Here is an 18,777-nt window from a genome sequence, read left to right as displayed (position 1 = left end):
ACTAACCGAGTTGTCTTTGGGTTCAGGAGTGCCACAGGTGAGGCCTGGCAGGAGATAATGCTGTCGTGTCTCGGGGAGAAGGGCTGTGAGCCCGACACCACTGCGCCGTCGGGGCAGAGCGAGAGCGAGCGCTGTGGCACCGACCTGGCCTACGTGTACTTCGTCTCCTTCATCTTCTTCTGCTCCTTCCTGGTGAGCAACAGTGTGCTATCAGCTCAAGAGGGGGCCCAGCCCACCCATCTGATAAATAGACGAGAGGTTTCCTTCTGTGTACGTTCAGTCACACGCTCCAACCCGCGTTGAGAAATAGGTCCTCCTGAAGAGAGCTCTTGGAGGCCAAGGTGCTTGTTGGATACCCGAATGGGTGGCTTTTGTTGGCTAAGAAACGTCTCTGCTCCTTCTAGGGTAGGACTGTGTGAGGAGAGGTGATGCGGGGAGTGGATGGGGTTCAGCGAATTCAGTATCAAATGTCACGTTGAATTGGTGGTGACTCAGAGTAAATCTTTCTCTTCTATATCTCTGGTGTTTTATATCTTACAAGCAGGGCTGCGAATCTCTAATCGCTCTTTTGGAGACCTTTAGACCCTTTGAGAAAACATACCTTGAAACTCTAAGGGGATAGCGTTAATCGAAGCAGGATGATGACAATGTACAATGGAATAGATGTGGTTCTTTCCTAGGTTGCTACATTTGATGGCACTTGGCCAACTTGATAGATGTGAAAGGATACGATTGCTCTGGCATTAGTAAATATTGAGTAACATATGAAGCACACCCACCTAGAAAATGGTGAGAAGTCCCAGGTGCCTTCTGAATTCTTTCTTTGGGAGAAAGCCTGACTTGGGACAGCAGCTTCCAGAAATCTCTACCCTGCACCATCAGATAAGTGGTGATAGAATAACGGGCAAGGTGCTACCAGGTCGCTCAAAGGGTTAGTGCTGTGTTTCTGGCCACCCTGATGTCCCTCAGCTCAGCTCCCCTGCTAATGCCACCAGCTGCACAAAAAATGTCTCAAACTAAAGCGCTGCCATTTAAAAGTGGCCAGCTTCATGGCTGGGCATCCCAAAGTGAACTGTCTGGTGTCCAGGCATTTCTACCTCTTTCAAGTGACCAGAAGGGACTTGGCACATGTCCAGCTGTCAGGTGTGAAGTGGCTGACAGACAGACTAGTAAGGGTGTCAGGCAGGTTGATGTAGCAGGGGATGAACTAATTGGAGACTTGGGGAACCCACACTGGTCATGTTGCTTTCTAGCTTTAGCCAAGGCACCTTCCCTTTTGTAGCTTCTGTAAAATAGAAAGAAAAAGTACTTGGTGATAAGACTATTATCTGTACAGTGAACTGATACATGTGGATGTGCAAGGTTTTTTTAATGAAAAAAGAACAAAAAATATTATCTTATTTATAAATAGGGAAGCATAATGAAAATACTGCAAGGAAAGAATGATGATATAAATTAGAGTTTTCGTTTATTCATTCCTGTATTCAGCTCATTTTTACTGAGTGGCCATTAAAAGGCTCACATTGAGCTAGGCACTGGGGTGAAGCCATTCAGTCCCTCTGTCATCTAGAATTGAAAGGTGACAGTCACACAGGACTGTGCCCATCATGGGGGAAGGGGAGCATAGAGAAGGCCATGCAGACATCTCCATTTTATCTTCCATCATTTAAGTGTTTAATAATAAATACTTTAAAAGAAACCAAAGATATAACTGGAAAATTAATTAGAGACTATAAAGTACTTTCAGAATTTTGAGTTAGAGGGTACTGCATAATTCACATTAATGTTATTTTTAAAGAGGCTATATTCAGTATGAGATGATAGGCTTGCAAAACTCAGCCCTACACTGACTCCATGACCTTGGGCAAGTCACACAGCTTCCTCAAGGCAAACCAACCACTCTGGAAAGATTTACTGATGCGCTGGGATGTACCCGGCTGTGTGCTTGGAGCTAAAGAATATAAATGTGTATAGGAAGCGCTTGTGTCCTTGAAGGGCTGATGGTAATTAAACCTGCCTCACAAAAGGTTAGAACAAGCATTAAAACGTATGATAGGTGTGAATATATACACAGTGCTATAAAAGACTATGCAAATGTAAATCAATAATAATACAAATAGATAGTTTTTGCTAACATTAATAATAGAATCTGGAAAGGAGTGTAAAGAAAATGTGTGGATACAGTCGGCCCTATCTGCGGGTTCTGCCTCCGTGAGTTCAACCAACCTCAGACTGAAAATGTTTAAAAAAAAAAAAAACTCCAGAAAGTTCCAAAATCCAAAAATTGAATTTGCCACATACCAGCAAATGTCCATTGCATTTACGTTGTATTAGGAATGTGTGCAGTGTAAATGTACGTTGCATTTACATTATGTTAGAAATCATAAGCAATTTAGAGATGATTTAAAGTGTACAGAAGGCTGTACATAGGTTATGTGCAAATACTACACCATTTTTTTTTTTTTTTGGCCACACTGTGCGTGGCTTGTAGAATCTTAGTTCCAGACCAGGGATCAAACCCGGGCCCCCACACTGAAAGCATTAAGTCCTAACCACTGGACCACAAGGGAATTCCTGGTACTTGACCATCTTACATATGGGACTTGAGCATTTACAGATTTTGGTATCTGGGAAGGTCCTGGAACTAATTCTCAGCAGATGCCAAGGGATAATGGTGCTGTGTACTCAGTCACTCAGTCGTGTCTAACTCTTTTGCAACCCCATGGACTGTAGCCCACCAGGCTCCTCTGTCCATGGAATTTTCCAGGCAAAGAATACTGGAGTGGGTTGCCATTTCTTCCTCCAAGAGGATCTTCCTGACCCAGGGATAGAACCCGTGTCTCCTCCATTTCCTGCATTGGCAGGTGGATGCTTTGCCACTGCTCCACCTGGGAAGCCAGTTGTATGTGGAAAACCCTCTATAACCTGGACAGTGATTAAATAAATTTCACTGTGGCTCCAGTCACAGTGACAGAAAGAAAAGTCGATGTTAGGATTAGATTCAGCTGCTTGAAACGGAACTCCTCAAATAACAGTAGTTTTACCAAGGGGGATGTTGTTTGTTTTCCTGGCAAGTCAGTGAAGCCCGGAGGAAGGCAGTGCGGGCTGGTTATGGTGACTTCACAGAGTGTCTGGTACCCCAGACTCTTTCCCTCTTTCTGCTTCCTCATGTCCACCAAGTGTCCCTCAGCTTTGTGGTAAGAAGACAACTAGATTCCAGGGATCCACTTCTATTCTAGGCAGTGGAATGGAGAAGGAAGGAAGGGAGGAGACCAGTTATTAGGATGCAACAGCCATCTCTGTATTGCAGAGGAGACTCCCAGCAGGCCCTGGCTGCAGACTTTCTCTTGATCCCGTGTATCCTGTTTGCATATCCTGTCTGCTGGGCACTTCCACCCACCCAGCCGCTTCACCTGGGAATCAGCAGCAGAGGCTCCCATTTGCTCACCCCCCACAGGCGATTCATCTCTGTCAGGCAAGATTCTTTCCCTTGCAAGTGACAGAAAGTCCAGCTGCATCTGACATGAACAGAAAGGGATTTTATCGTCTTACATAAATGAGTTGGGCAGGACAGGCTTACACGAGCTTGCTCTGGGGCTCAGATGACATCATCCCCAGGACCAGGTTTCCTTCTCTGTTGACAGATCTCTTCCCCAGGCTTCTCCACACGAGCTCTTTCCTCCAACACCCCTAGCCCGTGGTTCCAAGATGGCAACAGCAGCAGCAGCTCTAGACCTCAATCCTGACATATTCAAGGCCAATAAGGAAAAACAAGTTCTCTTGCACAGAAGATTCAATGCCATTTTCTTGGCCTTAATTGGATCACCAGCACTGTAGCCCAGGGGACAGGATTCAATGGCTGGTTGAGGCCTGGGTCATGGGAGTGCCCCACTAAACTGTATTAACTGGGACTAGGCAAGGGGTGTGTCCCTGGGAAACCGGAAACAATGATTTTTACCTTATTCAGTAGTTCAGAAAAAAACTTAAAAGATGAATGATATATCCTGACATGAAAATTATATGAAATTCAAACCCATACACTTTTCTGTCCCTGTTGTTTCTTTCACGGCTCTCAAAAAAGTCTGTAGGAACTTCCCCTGGGGTCCAGTGGTTAAGAATCTGCCTTCCAGTGCAAAGGGTGTGGGTTTGATCCCTGGTTGGGGAACTGAAATCCTGCATGCTGCAGGGCAACTAAGCCCACTTGCTGTAACTAGAGAGAAGCTGGAGTGTGGCAACAAAGAGAGCCTGCATGTTGCAACTAAGACTCGATGCAGCCAAATATATATATAAATAAATATATATTTAAAATCTGTAACATTTGTGTGTTTCCAGTAGTCTCTGCTGAATACTAAATGTCTTTAAGAATATTCAAGTAACAGCATCTAGTGAACACCTGCTGTGCTTTAAGGAATGTGCTAGTCATGGAAATATATCTCAGACCTGAACTTTCTTACCTCCCACCCCTGACACCTGGAGCTCTGTCTGGAACACAGTAGGTGCATAATAAATGTTGTTGAACAAGTAAGCAGGAGAACAGGGTCTCAGAAGCACTTGAGAGCTGTGAACAGCTTCAGGTTGTTGCACAGTAAGCCCTGCATCCGCTCTAAGGCATCCCACCAGCTCTCTGATAGGCAGCTGTGGTGAGCATGGGTGGGGAAGGGAGACTGGAAGAAAGGCTTGGTGTTGGGCCTTGACTTCCTCTGGCCTTTGAGAATCTGTTGCTACTGCTGCTCCCTCTGCTGCTGCAATAACAAAGAAAGAAATTGAATAGATAACAAAAGCGACTGAGGAGTTCTTCACAAATATAAAGTGGCATAGCAAAGTGGATTCATAGCACTCGCACAGTGAGATGTGTGGTTCAGTTGTGAAAATGTGTTGCATCCAGCAGAATCAACAGGGCTATGGTTAGGAACTTTAGCCTTACAAACTTATGAATTCTTTACTTGCCTCGAAGTTTGTTTTTCTGCTGTGGGTCTCCCCTAACTCCCCTTCTCCCCCTTGCCCTCCAGATGCTCAACCTGTTTGTGGCTGTCATCATGGACAACTTTGAGTACCTGACTCGGGACTCATCCATCCTGGGGCCTCACCACCTGGACGAGTTTGTCCGTGTCTGGGCAGAGTATGACAGAGCAGCATGGTGCGTAGGCCTCTCGGCCACCCGCTCTGGGGCCCGTATCAAGGGCCTCTGGGGTTCTCAAGGAGGTTGGGATGGGAGCCACCCCATTCTTGCCTGTTGCAGAAGGAGAGGAGAGTCCTCCTGGCTGTGGGCCAGGGAAGGGGCCAGGTCGTCAGACTGGCTCTGGGATCAAGCATGCTATGGACCACTTAGCTTCTGTATTTTCCTTTTCCCTGCTCTTTCCTTCCATAACAGGCATTTTCCTTTCTTTGACAATCTCAATACACAGTCTGCAACTCAGAGTGCTTGAGTTCAGTCCCCAGAGGAGCTTCCAGAATGGTTAGTGGACTCCTCTGAGTCACAGGGGGGTTCTCTGGGTCAGCTGGACATCTGGCCACCTGGTCAGTGACCTCAGTCCTTTCTCTCTCTCATCCCTCTCAAAAGTACAGTTTCATATAACTCTGAAATTATATAAACAACCAAGCAAGTTATTCTTCAAACTGATGGTTTAAACACATGTGGGTCTTGATTGTATGGAACTGAGTTATTAAATGGCAGGAATTTGCAGAGGTGGCCTTCCCAGATCTTTTTCACTTTCCAGTAGTTCTCAAGTGAAATTGTGCCTTCTGGACTTTAAAGCAGTGGCTGGAAAACTATAACCCACAGGCTCAATGTGGCTCACTTTATGTGGAAATAAAGTATTATTGGAGCACAGCTATGCCCATTCATCTATTGTTTATGGCTGTTTTCACATATTGTGATAAAGACAGTATGACCCTCAAATTTAAATATATATATATTTATTATCTGAGCCTTTACTGAAAAAGTTTGCAAATCCCTGCTTCAAGTTCAAAGGCAACCTTTTTGGTCCTCACAGTGGGAGACAAAGTGAGAGTGCTGTGAGCGCTCATTTCACGGGACCTTTGTCCCAGCTTATTTTAGTTTTAGGATCTTATCTCGCCAACCTATCCATTCTGGCCCCCTTCTGAAAATACTATAAGAAATGCCATCGTTCATAGGAGTGGACCACGTTGCTTCCACCTGGAACCATTTCATAATCTGAGACTCTTCCCCAAGCCTATCCTCCTATGAGGCTGTTGCACTTGGGTCACTTCTTTAGGTGTTGGAAGAACACGTAGGAATTCCTCTTTCTCTCAGTAATTATTAACAACTTAGAGCACAGAGTTCTCTGAATCGGTTATTGTTACAGTAGCTGAGCAATGGCGTTTACTTTCTGGGCCTCCTTTCTAGTAGGATAGGGTGATTAGAATGCCATGGGCAGTGTGTTACAGGCGAAGGGAGCCAGGCCTGCATCTTGTCCACTGTGTGGCTTTGGACAAATCACTCAATCACTCTGAGCTCCCATATCTGTTGTATAATAAGTGGTAATGATCCTACCTCCGTGAAGGCTGGTTGTGAGGATTATATTAAATCGTGTATGTAACTTTTGTTATCATTAATAAGCATATGGGAAAGGAAGTAGAAAGTATGAAAAATTGATGTCTGTAGAGCTGGATGGCCATGGGATCAGGAGACCCAGGAGGGACCTCTATCCCTCACCTGAAAGAGAAGAAACTATTTGTTAGCAAAGGAGTTCTTTGCTCACCTAGCCTCACTCAGGCTCTCAAAAACCTGTGGTTTCACATTATCTGGGGACCCACGTCCCTTGTGCATTAAACATGCTGCTCCCCAGTTCTTCCATCTGCTGGGAAGAGTAGTTCCATGAGGACTAATCTTGAGACTCAGACACACGAGCTGTGAAAGACCAAGGAAAACCTCTTGCATCTGCTTTGAAATTCCCAGCGTGACTTGTCTTGGTTAGTTTCACTGGCCTTCTCTAGGAGATGAGAGGGGAAACTAACCAAGGTGAAGTGGGCCAATGTCTTCAAAAAGGAGGTAGACAGGTTGCAAAGTACATCAGCCTATGAACAGCAGAACCAGTTCACCCACGCCTCAACCACCATAAGGAACCAAAGAACACATGGTAAAATGAACCTCCTCTCAAGAGTCAAGAGACTTGGAAGTACTGCTGAGCTATTTGGAAGAAGAGGAAGAATCAACAGCAAAATCAAGAAAAGATTAGGAAGAGTGGAGCTGGGGCAAAGTTGTCATCTTGACATGGCTGGTGAGGATTGGATGCTTGGAGGTGGAGGTGTGCGCTTATGGTTTGCAGTGGAAACCCGGATGTAAACCAGGGTGTGTCCAGACCCACAGATCTCTGGCTGTTGCTGACTGGTTCTGACCCCTCATGGAGCAGATGCTTTAGCCTCTGAAAATGAATCAACTGTCAATTCTCTTCTTTCCACAGGAAGCCAGAAGTCTCTAGCAGGCTCTGTGAAAGGGGGTTGATGTCACAGGCCCCAGTGTTCCTGGGATTCTGACTGGATCTGACCAGGCTGTCTGCGGGTGGGGTGGCAGGAGCAGGACTGGAGGGAGAGCCCTATGGCTCCCTCGCAGGCTGCTTTTTGAGCACAGATCCCGGCAAGCTCCTACCACATTGAGAAGCGTTTGCCCAAGTGGAACTCTGGGGAAAATCTGCCACAAAGAGAAGCAAAGTCCTCCGCAGGTTCCCTCCTGCCAACTGTGCACCTTGCTAATTAGCCTAATGGGAAATTTCTCTCTCGCAGTCCAGGGAAAGATGCTGACTTCCCACCACTTGACAAGCGGGTCTGAGTAGCTGCCTGTAAGCAGTGTCTGTGAAAAGCAAAGGGCTCTGCAGTCCGCTTCGCAGCAGCCTGGCATCTGCTCTTGATGGTGGTCGGAGGCATTTGTGAACTGGTGGACTTGGCTCGTAGAGGCCTAGCTGGAGCCAAACTCCATTTGCCTCAGCTGGCCAGGCACGGGCCAGACACATCGTGGGGTGCTCATGGTCACTAGGCATTGATTTCCTTGGAAAATCGGAGGCAGTGTAGTTTGCAGAGTGATGGTTCATGCCGTTTGCAAGGTGCTGGTTCTCTGATGCTAACCATCCTCCGTCTCTCCTGGTCTGGCTTTTCCAGGCCCAAGGAAAGAAGCCACCCATCCTCCTCCGGCCGTCCCTTTCATGGCTAGGCTGTCATGTCTCTCCTCCCCTTCTTTGAGTGTCCTATTAACCCACCTGTGCTTCCTTTACAGCGGCAGGATCCCGTATAAGGATATGTACCAATTAGTGCGGCTGATCTCGCCGCCTCTGGGCCTGGGAGAGAACTGCCCCTACAGGGTGGCTTGCAAGGTTTGCCTCCGGTCCCCAGCCGTGACCGTGACCATGACCGTGACCGGCAGCGGGGTGCAGCCTCCAACCCCCCTCCTCTCTGTTTTGCTCCACCACCACTGCACCACATGAGGGGACCTTCATGTTGCTTTCCTTTGAGTTTAAAGAGGTCCAAACCCTTCCAGAACCAGCAGCTGTTACACAAGGAAGAAGGGCATTTTGGGGGGGAGGGAAGTGGATAAAAAAGAGCTGAGAACTTAATAACAGAGGCTGCTTTGACCTGTTTTCTTCACATGCACACACTCATTCGTGCGTGTGGAACACACACACATTCTCCTCTCTCTCTTTCTCCACCTTATTCTGTGGATTTAGAGGAACCTAAATTCAGAGGAACCTCTCCCTCCTCCACAGAAGGCAAAAATCTTTTTAATTCAGCAAGGAGTTCTGGTTTCTTTCCCTTGGAGATAGAGCGCCTCCTTCTCACACAGGAGTAGCATCCTCCCATATAGAAGGTAGGAAAGTGTGGTTCTAACCACACTTACCCTTGCCCCATTCTGGACAGTTTGGTCCCAAGTGATTATTTTGGGTCGGTTGGCCAAAAAGGTCGCTTGGATTTTTTTCCATAAGGTCTAACAGAAAACCCTGAACCAAACATTTGTCCAACTCAATGAAAGCTATAGGACAGAAAGGTGAGAAACAAAAAAAAAAATGAGGGCAGGAGGTGAGGATAAGTAAAGTAGGTGAAAGGGATACAGTCCATGGCATGTGGGAGAATTTAATAGCTCAGAGGGTCTGGGAAGGTCTCAATAGAGCACAGAGGGCTCCAGAGCAGAGTTCTTGCCTGAGGGTCCTGCCGTATATTGTTGAGGGGTCTGTTGTGACTGCCCAGTCACTGCTTGTTTGTGAGACCAGGAACATGGTTCAGGGGCACACAGGGGACCTCCCTCTCCAGCTAACACAGTGGCTCCACCCAGCCTGGGTCCAAGGCCAAGCCTCTGAGATAAGGAAGCCTTTCCTGGTGTGCCATGAGGGATGTGCAGGCTCCCTGGAGTGCAGTGCCGTCTGGCAGCTGAAGATGACTTAGGCCCAGAAAGATGCCAGCCTGGGCGATGGGAGAGGAGCTGGCCGGGGATGGCGGCCAGTGATTCCTGTACTCGGGCAGGCCGAACAGCTGCCTCTGCAGAGACTCTTTAAACTCCACCCTGGTGAACCCCGCGGCCGCATGTGGGAGAGCCCAGGAGGGCAGCATGGCATGCGAGATGCTCCTCCTCCTCCTGGTTTTGTTTCTTCTGGTCCCAGCATGCCGCCGCCCCGGGGCATGCCGGCACACAAAGAGCACTCTTGCCCACAGAGCCAGGTGGAAGCAACGGGCCAAGAGCAGCAGCCTCTGCCCACCACTTTCAGCGCCAGCAGCTGCCTCCTGCAGCATTTACACCACAGAGCGGGATACACGGTGCCCCTGCCTATGGGTTCGGAGCAGGAGAAGGGCCTGACTTCCAGGCCAGGGAGGGGCCAGAAACCCCTAACCCAGGGCTGGAGCACCGTCTATCTGGTTTATACCGCTCGCACACAGCCCTGGGAAGTGAAGACCATCTTGCATTGTAGGGGGCATGGATGGTGTGAACAGGGAGGTAGGGTGACACTCCTCCCTAAGGGGAACACCAGTCCCTAGGACAGCGCAGGGCAGAGGGACCTAAGGTTGCCGCCACATTCCCGGGTCTGTGTGGGGCGTGATATAAATCCGCACCAGGATGGAGACACGTGTATGATCTGCCTTGATTAACAGGTTTCCTATTCTTTTCCTGTTTGTCCATTTTGTTTCGTTTCTCTTCTCCTGTTTTCTGTACTCTTTTGTTTGTTTTGGCTCCCCCCGGGAATGCCTGTTCTCCTCTCCTCCCTGTCTGCACTCTTCCCGGCCACCCTCCCTGCCCTGACCCCTGCCCCCCACCCCCGCCATGAGCAGTGGCCGCATCCATTACACTGAGATGTATGAAATGCTGACTCTCATGTCACCGCCGCTAGGCCTCGGCAAGAGATGTCCCTCCAAGGTGGCATATAAGGTAGACCACCCCTTCCTTTGTTCTGGGCTAGTGACCAGCAGGAAATGGGATCCCACTGCGGGGAGGTCAGAACGTGGGGGAGGAAGCTGGGCTGGGAAGAGTGGGAGGGGGGAACCAAGGAGAAAAGAAATGATGGGATGCAAGGGTCAGGAAGGTTCATGGAAGGATGATACACAGGTGGTTTGTAAGACTTTAAATGTGTTTTTCTGTTTCTACAAGTGTGTGACTTCTTGTGAGTGGGTTAGATGTTTCCTTTAAGAGGAAGCAGGGTGGTGCCTTGCAGAATAGCATATTTGGGCAAGAAGGACCGCAGTCAGAGCTTATAAAAAGATCTTCCATCAGATAAACTAAAAACTAGGAAATATGCATCAATTCCACTAAACATGGTTCAAGAAGAAATTTTTAGGAGAAAGGAATACTCTTAACAAATTTCTTCCTCCATGACATAGGAAGGAACAGTGGTATGGTTCCTTCTAGGTATCAGGAAGAAAAATAAAAAGGAACATGACCTCCATTCCTTGATGTATGATGAAGGATGCAGCTCCCTTCCCCCATTAGCCCCACTACCCATTTTTCCTGGCAATATCAAAGGAAAGGGTGATGATGGGCACAGGCTGTGTTCAGCATTAGGCCTGCCTTCTTGGCATGACTGAGATATGGATGGACTCCCCTCAGTTTTCTTAGAGCAGCATTGTACATTAGGAGTCACCTGCCATCAGGGTGCTCAGAGCCTTGGGGCCTGAACTTTTCCTCCACATTCAGTAATGTGTGTGTGCTCATTTAGTCGTGTCCGACTCTTGCGACCCCATGAACTATATAGCCCACCAGGCTCCTCTGTCCATGGCATTTTCCAGGCAAGAATACTGGAGTGGGTTGCCATTTCCTCCTCCACATTCAGTAATAGTTACTGTTAAACTATTACTGTTAATAGTTACTGTTAATTTTGGAGCTCTTTCATTCACCTAGCAATACATCCTGGCAATGGTGCCACTTCTCTAGAAGTCTAAAGCAGTGGGAGAGAGGTGGAACTCAGATACAAACCGGAAACTGGCCTTACACTCTAAGATGCCATGTTTGTGGCATCACATTAGGTGAGATGTTCCGATGAGTGTTAGAAACCCTGCCTTGGAAAGAGACGCTTGACTTCCTGCTAGGCTGGTGGTTCTGCTGGAGGACCTTCTCCTGCTGCTCCCTCCAAGTTTAAAGCTTCAGAGAGCATCTCATTGGAACAGGGGGCGTCTATTAGGGACCCTCATCCACCCCACTACATGGCTCCTCCTGTGCAGCTTAAGGGCCGGCATCCTTTATTGTCATGATTCCACATCTAACAGGTGATGGACTATATGGCTCTGAGTTCTTTGAATTTCTGGGGTGAACCTTGGGGCGGGGGCACCAAGGGTTGCAGGAATCAGAGGAAAAATTAATTCCAAAAGCAAGATACTCTCTGGAAAGTGGATTTGGCCATTTCTGTTTGACCCCCTTCCTCTGGGTGAGGGGGACAAGGCCTGCCCACTCTGCTCCTGCCTCGGTCACCCTTCTTTCCTGTCTTCTCTGCTCTCCCCAGCCCTCTTCCCCTGGACCCTGTTTGCACTCTCTCACTTTTCCATTCTGCTCCACTTCATCCTTTGGATAAGCTGGACTTCTGCATGTTCAACCATGTGCTGGCAATTTAAAGACTCAAAAAGGGGGCATCAGGATGCATCTTTCAAGTCAAATAAGCAAAGTAAAATTGACCCCCCCATCACTGTCTTTTCACCTGAGTTTTTGGGGGTCTTCATGGGACAAGTGGGATTGTAGAACAGCCCTGAAGCAGGGAATGGAGCCACCTCCCTGAGCTGACTCCTTTCCCTGAGACATTGTTTTTAGGAATCCTAATTAAAGACATTCTTAGGACCCTGGAGGAGTCCTACAGAATGATGAGTCCCTCTTCCCTTGGAATTTGGCATCATTCCCTAGGAGGAGAAAAAGAAAAAACAGCAGCCAATGAGCCTTCAGTGAGAAGCAGGGCAAGACAGGACTGGGACAGGGGATGGGGGAATCCTTGCCCTTCTTTTTTGTCTCTGCATCTGACCTCTGCACTTTTCCTCCCTTGTCGCCAAGGTTTCTTTCGATATATGTTTTCTCCTGCTGTTTCTTTTCTCTCTTTCACTCAGAGGTTGGTCTTGATGAACATGCCAGTGGCCGAGGACATGACCGTCCACTTCACTTCCACGCTGATGGCTCTGATCCGGACAGCTCTGGACATTAAAATTGCCAAAGGTCAGTAACCTTAGGAAGGAAGACGATTCTGGAACAACTCACCCGGAGTGATGCAGGACAGAGATATTTGAACTTCATCTGACCATGAAGTAACCTGGAGATCAAGTAGTTGTCACCTCCCAGTTTTCACCTCTGAGATACAGTAACTGTTACTGTATTATTTAACTTTTGCCCTTTCCTCTTAATGAAATGAATGACTTGATATTCACTAAGGCTCCTTTGAGCTTTAAGAGTATATGGTCTTTGATGTCTGGCATATAGTAGACATTTTAGTAATATTTGTTGAATGAACAAGTGAGTTTCAGTTCTGTTTTTTTTTTTTTTTTCCTTACATGGTGTCTTGAATGTCTTGGAAGGCTTCTGTGGCCAGTGCTATCATGGCAGTGCTTTGTTCCTCTTTTTTTTTTTTTTTTTTTATAAATTTATTTATTTTAGTTGGGGGCTAATTACTTTACAATATTGTAATAGTTTTTGCCATACATTGACATGAATCAGCCATGGGTTTACATGTGTTCCCCTTCCCGGACCCCCCACCCACCTCCCTCCCCATCCCATCCTTCTGGATCATCCCATTGCCCCGGCCCTGAGCCCTTGTCACATGCATCGAACATGGAATGGTGCTCTGTTTCACATATGACAATACACATGTCTCAATGCCATTCTCCCAGAACGGCCCACCCTCACCTTCTCCCTCAGAGTCCATAAAATTGTTCCATGCATCTGTGTCTCTTATTCTGTCTCGCATGTAGGGTTATCGTTACCATCTTTCAGATTCCATATATATGCATTAGTATACTGTATTGTTGTTTTTCTTTCTGGCTTACTTCACTCCGTATAATGGGCTCCAGTTTCATCCATCTCAGTAGAACCGATTCAAATGTATTTTTTTTAACGGCTGAGTAATATTCCATTGTGTATATGTACCACAGCTTCCTTATCCATTCGTCTGCTGATGGACATCTAGGTTGCTTCCATGTCCTGGCTATTGTAAACAGTGCTGCGATGAACATTGGGGTACACGCGTCTCTTTCAATTCTGGTTTCCTCGGTGTATATGCCCAGTAGTGGGATTGCTGGGTCATATGGCAGTTCTATTCCCAGTTTTTTAAGGAATCTCCACACTGTTCTCCATAGTGGCTGTACTAGTTTGCATTCCCACCAACAGTGTAAGAGGGTTCCCTTTTCTCCACACCCTCTCCAGCATTTATTGCTTGTAGACTTTTGGATAGCAGCCATTCTGACTGGTGTGAAATGATACCTCATTGTGGTAAATCCAGCTCCACCCACCAGAACACCGACACAAGCCCCCCCAACCAGGAAACCTTGACAAGCCACCTGTCCAACCCCAACCGCAGTGAGGAACCTCCACAACAAAGAGGAACTTCATACTACCAGAATACAGAAGGGCCACGCCTGACACAGTAATCTAAACAAGATGAAAAGGCAGAGAAATACTCAGCAAGTAAAGGAAAATGAGAAATGCCCACAAAGCCAAACAAAAGAGGAGGAGATAGGGAATCTATCTGAAAAAGAATTTAGAATAAGGATAATAAAAATGATCCAAAATCTTGAAAGCAAAATGGAGTTACAGATAAATAGCCTGGAGACAAAGATTGAGAAGATGCAAGAAATGTTTATCAAGGACTTAGAAGAAATAAAAAGGAATCAATATAGAATGAATAATGAAATAAAGGAGATAAAAGACACTCTGGAGGGAACCAACAGTAGAATAACGGAGGCAGAAGATAGGATAAGTGAGGTAGAAGATAGAATGATGGAAATAAACGAAGCAGAGAGGAAAAAAGAAAAAAGAATCAAAAGAAATGAGGAAAACCTCCGGGACCTCTGGGACAATATGAAACGCCCCAACATTCGAATCATAGGAGTCCCAGAAGAAGAAGATAAAAGGAAAGGCCATGAAAAAATACTCGAGGAGATAATAGTTGAGAATTTCCCTAAATTGAGGAAAGAAATAGTCACAGAAGTTCAAGAAACCCAGAGAGTTCCAAACAGGATAAACCCAAGGCGAAACACCCCAAGACACATATTAATCAAATTAACAAAGATCAAACGCTTTGTTCCTCTTGATTGCTCATTTAGTGATTTAGGAAAGAAAGGGTTTGCTACTTCCAGAAGGGCCTCCAGTTTCCTGCTCTTATCTGGTCCAAGTCCTTTTTAAAATTGGTTCACTCAGACTCGGGTTAGATCACTGGAAGGACTGATACATGTATAATGAGGCAGAGGAGGCTGGCTTGTGGCGCTCTGCATTTCCCCTTCTGATATACTGAGCAGCTGGGAGGCTCTGCGAGTGAATGAGGAAGCTGATCTTGGTCCCCAGGGCTTCAGCTCTCTGTGGCGGGATATTCCTGAGTCACTGAAAACAGGAGCCAGAATGCATTCCGCTTCTTCAGCAGAAAGACCCAGGATTGCAAGATCCACAGTCACTACGTGCCAAGATTTTCTCCAAGAATATGAGGCGCCATGCTGACTCAGCCTCTGTCCCATCTCCTCCCTCCGTCCTTGTTATTTCTGTGTCTGTTCTGTTTTTGTTATTAATAAATGTATCTTCTCCCAGGTGGTGCAGACAGGCAGCAGCTAGACTCAGAGCTCCAGAAGGAGACCCTGGCCATCTGGCCTCACCTGTCCCAGAAGATGCTGGATCTGCTCGTGCCCATGCCCAAAGGTGCGTGGTCTCCTCTTGGCTATCCTTGTCACTGTGGGCCCAGCATGCCAAGACCACATCTTTGGAGGGAACATGGAGTGATCAAGGAGATAAGGGAAGGGTGCTCTTTTATTCTTAGAAAACAGAAATCCCTCACTTCTCAAGTCCCTTTTGTCATTAGCTGAAAAGTTTCTTTTTGCTTATTGAAGTATAGTTGATTTACATCGTTAATTTCTGGTATATAGAAAAGTGATTCAATTATACATATATTCTTTTCCACCCCTGTGCTATACTAACCTTGTCGTTTATCTATCGTGTATAGATAGACAAAACTATACTAACCCCAAATTCCCAATCCTTCCCTCCCCTTTGGCAACCACAAGTCTGTACTGTGTCCATGGGTGTGCCGCTTTTTTATAGCTAGGTTCACTTGTGCCATTTTTAGAATCCATATAAAGTGATATCACATGATATTTGTCTTTTTCTGACTTACTTCACTTAAGTGTGATAATTTCTAGTTGTATCCGTGTTGCTGCAAATGACATTTCATTCTTTTTATGGCCCTGTAATGTTCTATTGTGTAAATGTACCACAGCTTCTTTATCCATCATCCATTGATGGACATTTAGGTTGTTGCCATGTCTGGGCTGTTGTGAATAGTGCTGTGATGAACATGGGGTGCATGTTTTATTTTTGAAGTCTAGTTTTGTCTGGATATACGCTCAGGAGTGGGATTGCTGGATCATATGGTAGTTCTGTTGTCAGTTTTCTGAGGAAGCTCCATCCTGGAAAATAGTTTCTTCAGATAGGCCACTGTGGTTGTGGGTGAAACTTCTTGGGTGCACAGCTCTATCCTCACACATAACACAGTTCAGCAAACCTTCAAGTGGTTGGGGAAAAGGTGCTGTTACTAAGAGATGGACATCAAGACCATTCCAGGGGTTGGGGGTGGTGCTTACTAATGTGTTTCTTATCATTAGTAACATGAGCCTCCCTGGGTGGCTGTGGAAGTCCCCTAAGGATAGCTCTGGGGACCTGTTTACTCTGTATCCTCAGTGCCTGGCACAGATGGAACCCTCCATAAATGTTGGATGGCTGGGTGCTGGAAGGGGCAAACCTGCTTCCCAGGTGTCCTCATTCTCTCCCCATCTTCTCCTATTTCCCTCCATGCCACACTGGTATCCTCAGCCTCTGACCTGACTGTGGGCAAAATCTATGCAGCAATGATGATCATGGACTACTACAAACAAAGCAAGGTGAAGAAGCAGAGGCAGCAGCTGGAAGAACAGGTGAAGGTCAAGGACAGACTGGGTGGTGGGTGGGTGGGCCCCTGACGGGATAGGCCAGTGCATCCCTGGGGGACAGTGCCCCGCAAATGCATAGCAGCAGAGGTCAGGCCTTGCAGGGCCCACGGACTGCCTAGGATCGGGGGATTACAAACCCAGTGGGGCAGAGGTTCAGGTAGTCACACAGTATCAGTCATATTCCCATTTTACTCAAGTCGGTGGTATTTCCCCCACAGTCATTTGAGTTCCTTTTTCCTCCTTTCCACTTTTAACACAGAAAAATGCACCCATGTTCCAGCGCATGGAGCCCTCGTCTCTGCCTCAGGAGATCATTGCTAATGCCAAAGCCTTGCCTTATCTCCAGCAGGACCCCGTTTCAGGCCTGTGAGTATAACCAGAAAGCCCACAGCTCCCCTGCTGGCATTGTCACTTGTGTTATCAGGCAGACCTAGAAATTCATTGCCTAGCAGTGCCCGAGAAATAATACTAACTCTGAGACGAGTGGATGCGCCCCTCTCTGAAATTGAGAAGAAAATATGTTTTATCTTTTTTTTTTTAACTTTTATGGCAGCCCTTTTAATATCTTTTAAATTTTTATTTATTTACATAGTTTTGGTTGAGCTGGGTATTTGTTGCTATGCTCAGGCTTTCTCTAGTTGTGGCGCACAGGTTTCTCATTGAAGTGGCTTCTCCTGTTGCAGAGCATGGGCTCTAGGGAGCGTGGGCTGAGTTGCCCCACGACATGTAAAATCTTCCCTGACCAGGGATCAAACTCCTGCACTGTCAGGTGGGTTCTTAACCACTGGGCCACCGGAGAAGTCCAGCGTGTTGTATCTTAAAATGGCTATTCAGCGGGGAGTAACAGAAAAGCGGACTGAGCACATATTGGTGCTGTGGCCAGCTCGAGAGAGAGGGAGCGCTGGGAATGGACGAAGGAAGAAGAGGCTGTACTAGTATCACCACTTAACAGTGGCTCAGAGCGATTCATTAAGTCCTCCAAAGCCACACGGCTGGTAGGATGCTGAACTGGAATTTTAGTCTGTTATTTCCAAGCCCAGAGTCTTCCCATTACACTGTGTTATCTGAAATGAACAAAAAGAACCTTTCATCAGGCAAAACATTTTTAAAAAATTTTCTATATTGAAAGCAGAAACAAAACTCTAATTAAGGAATGTACCAGTTCTTCTGAGTTGTAAGCCTTAGCCCCTATGTGGCCATGAGTCATAAAGGATCTATTATAATATACACACCTCATTATAACACTCTCTCTCATCACAAGCATGTAGTGAGTACTCAAAGGGCATGAGTCCACCTTCCCAACGTAAATGGCATTTTGTGGTTGGTTGTGCTAGTGGTAAAGAATCCACTTGCCAATGCAGGAGACATAAGAGACATGGGTTTGATCCCTGGGTGAGGAAGATCCCTTGGAGGAAGGCATGGCAAGCCACTCCAGTATTCTTGCCTGGGGAATCTCATGGACAGAGGATCCTGGCAGGCTACCCTCCACAGGGTCGCACAGTCAGACGTGACTGAAGCGATTTAGTGCACATGTGGTTAGTGAATTTTTTTTCCAGTCTGGCTGTTATGGAACCAGTAATTCAGTAAATATCATGTCCTCGGTAGTTATCAGAGGAGTGAAATCCCAATCTTGGGAATGAGACCTCTGTCAGAATACCATTTGGAACCTCTCACACCATGAATTTCCTTCTTCCTGTGGTGTTGGAGACCTGTTTTTGAAAAGCATTGTTTTCATAGGTCACAATCCACGTTTGAAAGCGAAGAAAGATAACCAGGGCTGTTGGTCATTTTTACAAAAACATGTGATGTGTTGAAGTAGCAGGTGTGGATTCTCCTGTCTACAGAAAACAAGTTCCTGTTTCTTTTTGGTCTGTGCAGAAAGGTCAAGAGGTATGATTAGAGCACTAGTACTATCTTCTTGGAAGGGTTTATGGTGTTTTTTCAAGGGTCTTTGGCTTAGAAATGGAGGAAACCGTCTCTCATCTAGATCTGTTTTACCACAACGATTTGCTGTGCAAACTATAACTCCCACCATTGGACCATCCCAGCCTCTCTTCCATATGTTTATTGATTCATTTATTCATTGATTTGACCAATATTTACTGAGAGTCAATGTGACCCCAAAACTGGTTTAGTCACTGGGGATTCAGTCAACATGATCACAGTTTCCATGGACACAGTCCTTGA

At 46.6% G+C, this 18,777-nt stretch overlaps 1 protein-coding gene across 1 annotated transcript in view; it reads left to right on the top strand.

Moving 5' to 3' along the window:
* CACNA1E (calcium voltage-gated channel subunit alpha1 E) overlaps positions 1–18,777 on the top strand; it is a 659,107-nt gene that overhangs the window by 629,213 nt on the left and 11,117 nt on the right. Inside the window, exons 43-49 of the mRNA XM_081485817.1 lie at positions 27–192; positions 5,010–5,137; positions 10,270–10,366; positions 12,520–12,625; positions 15,200–15,307; positions 16,475–16,575; positions 16,850–16,956. Of these exons, the coding sequence (XP_081341943.1) occupies positions 27–192; positions 5,010–5,137; positions 10,270–10,366; positions 12,520–12,625; positions 15,200–15,307; positions 16,475–16,575; positions 16,850–16,956 (813 nt within the window). The remainder of the gene's footprint in view (positions 1–26; positions 193–5,009; positions 5,138–10,269; positions 10,367–12,519; positions 12,626–15,199; positions 15,308–16,474; positions 16,576–16,849; positions 16,957–18,777) is intronic.

This window comes from Giraffa tippelskirchi, chromosome 5 (genome assembly GCF_054371585.1).
Source record: "Giraffa tippelskirchi isolate mGirTip1 chromosome 5, T2T-mGirTip1v1.2.pri, whole genome shotgun sequence".
NCBI lineage: Eukaryota > Metazoa > Chordata > Mammalia > Artiodactyla > Giraffidae > Giraffa > Giraffa tippelskirchi.
This window is presented reverse-complemented; position numbering and strand designations above follow the sequence as displayed.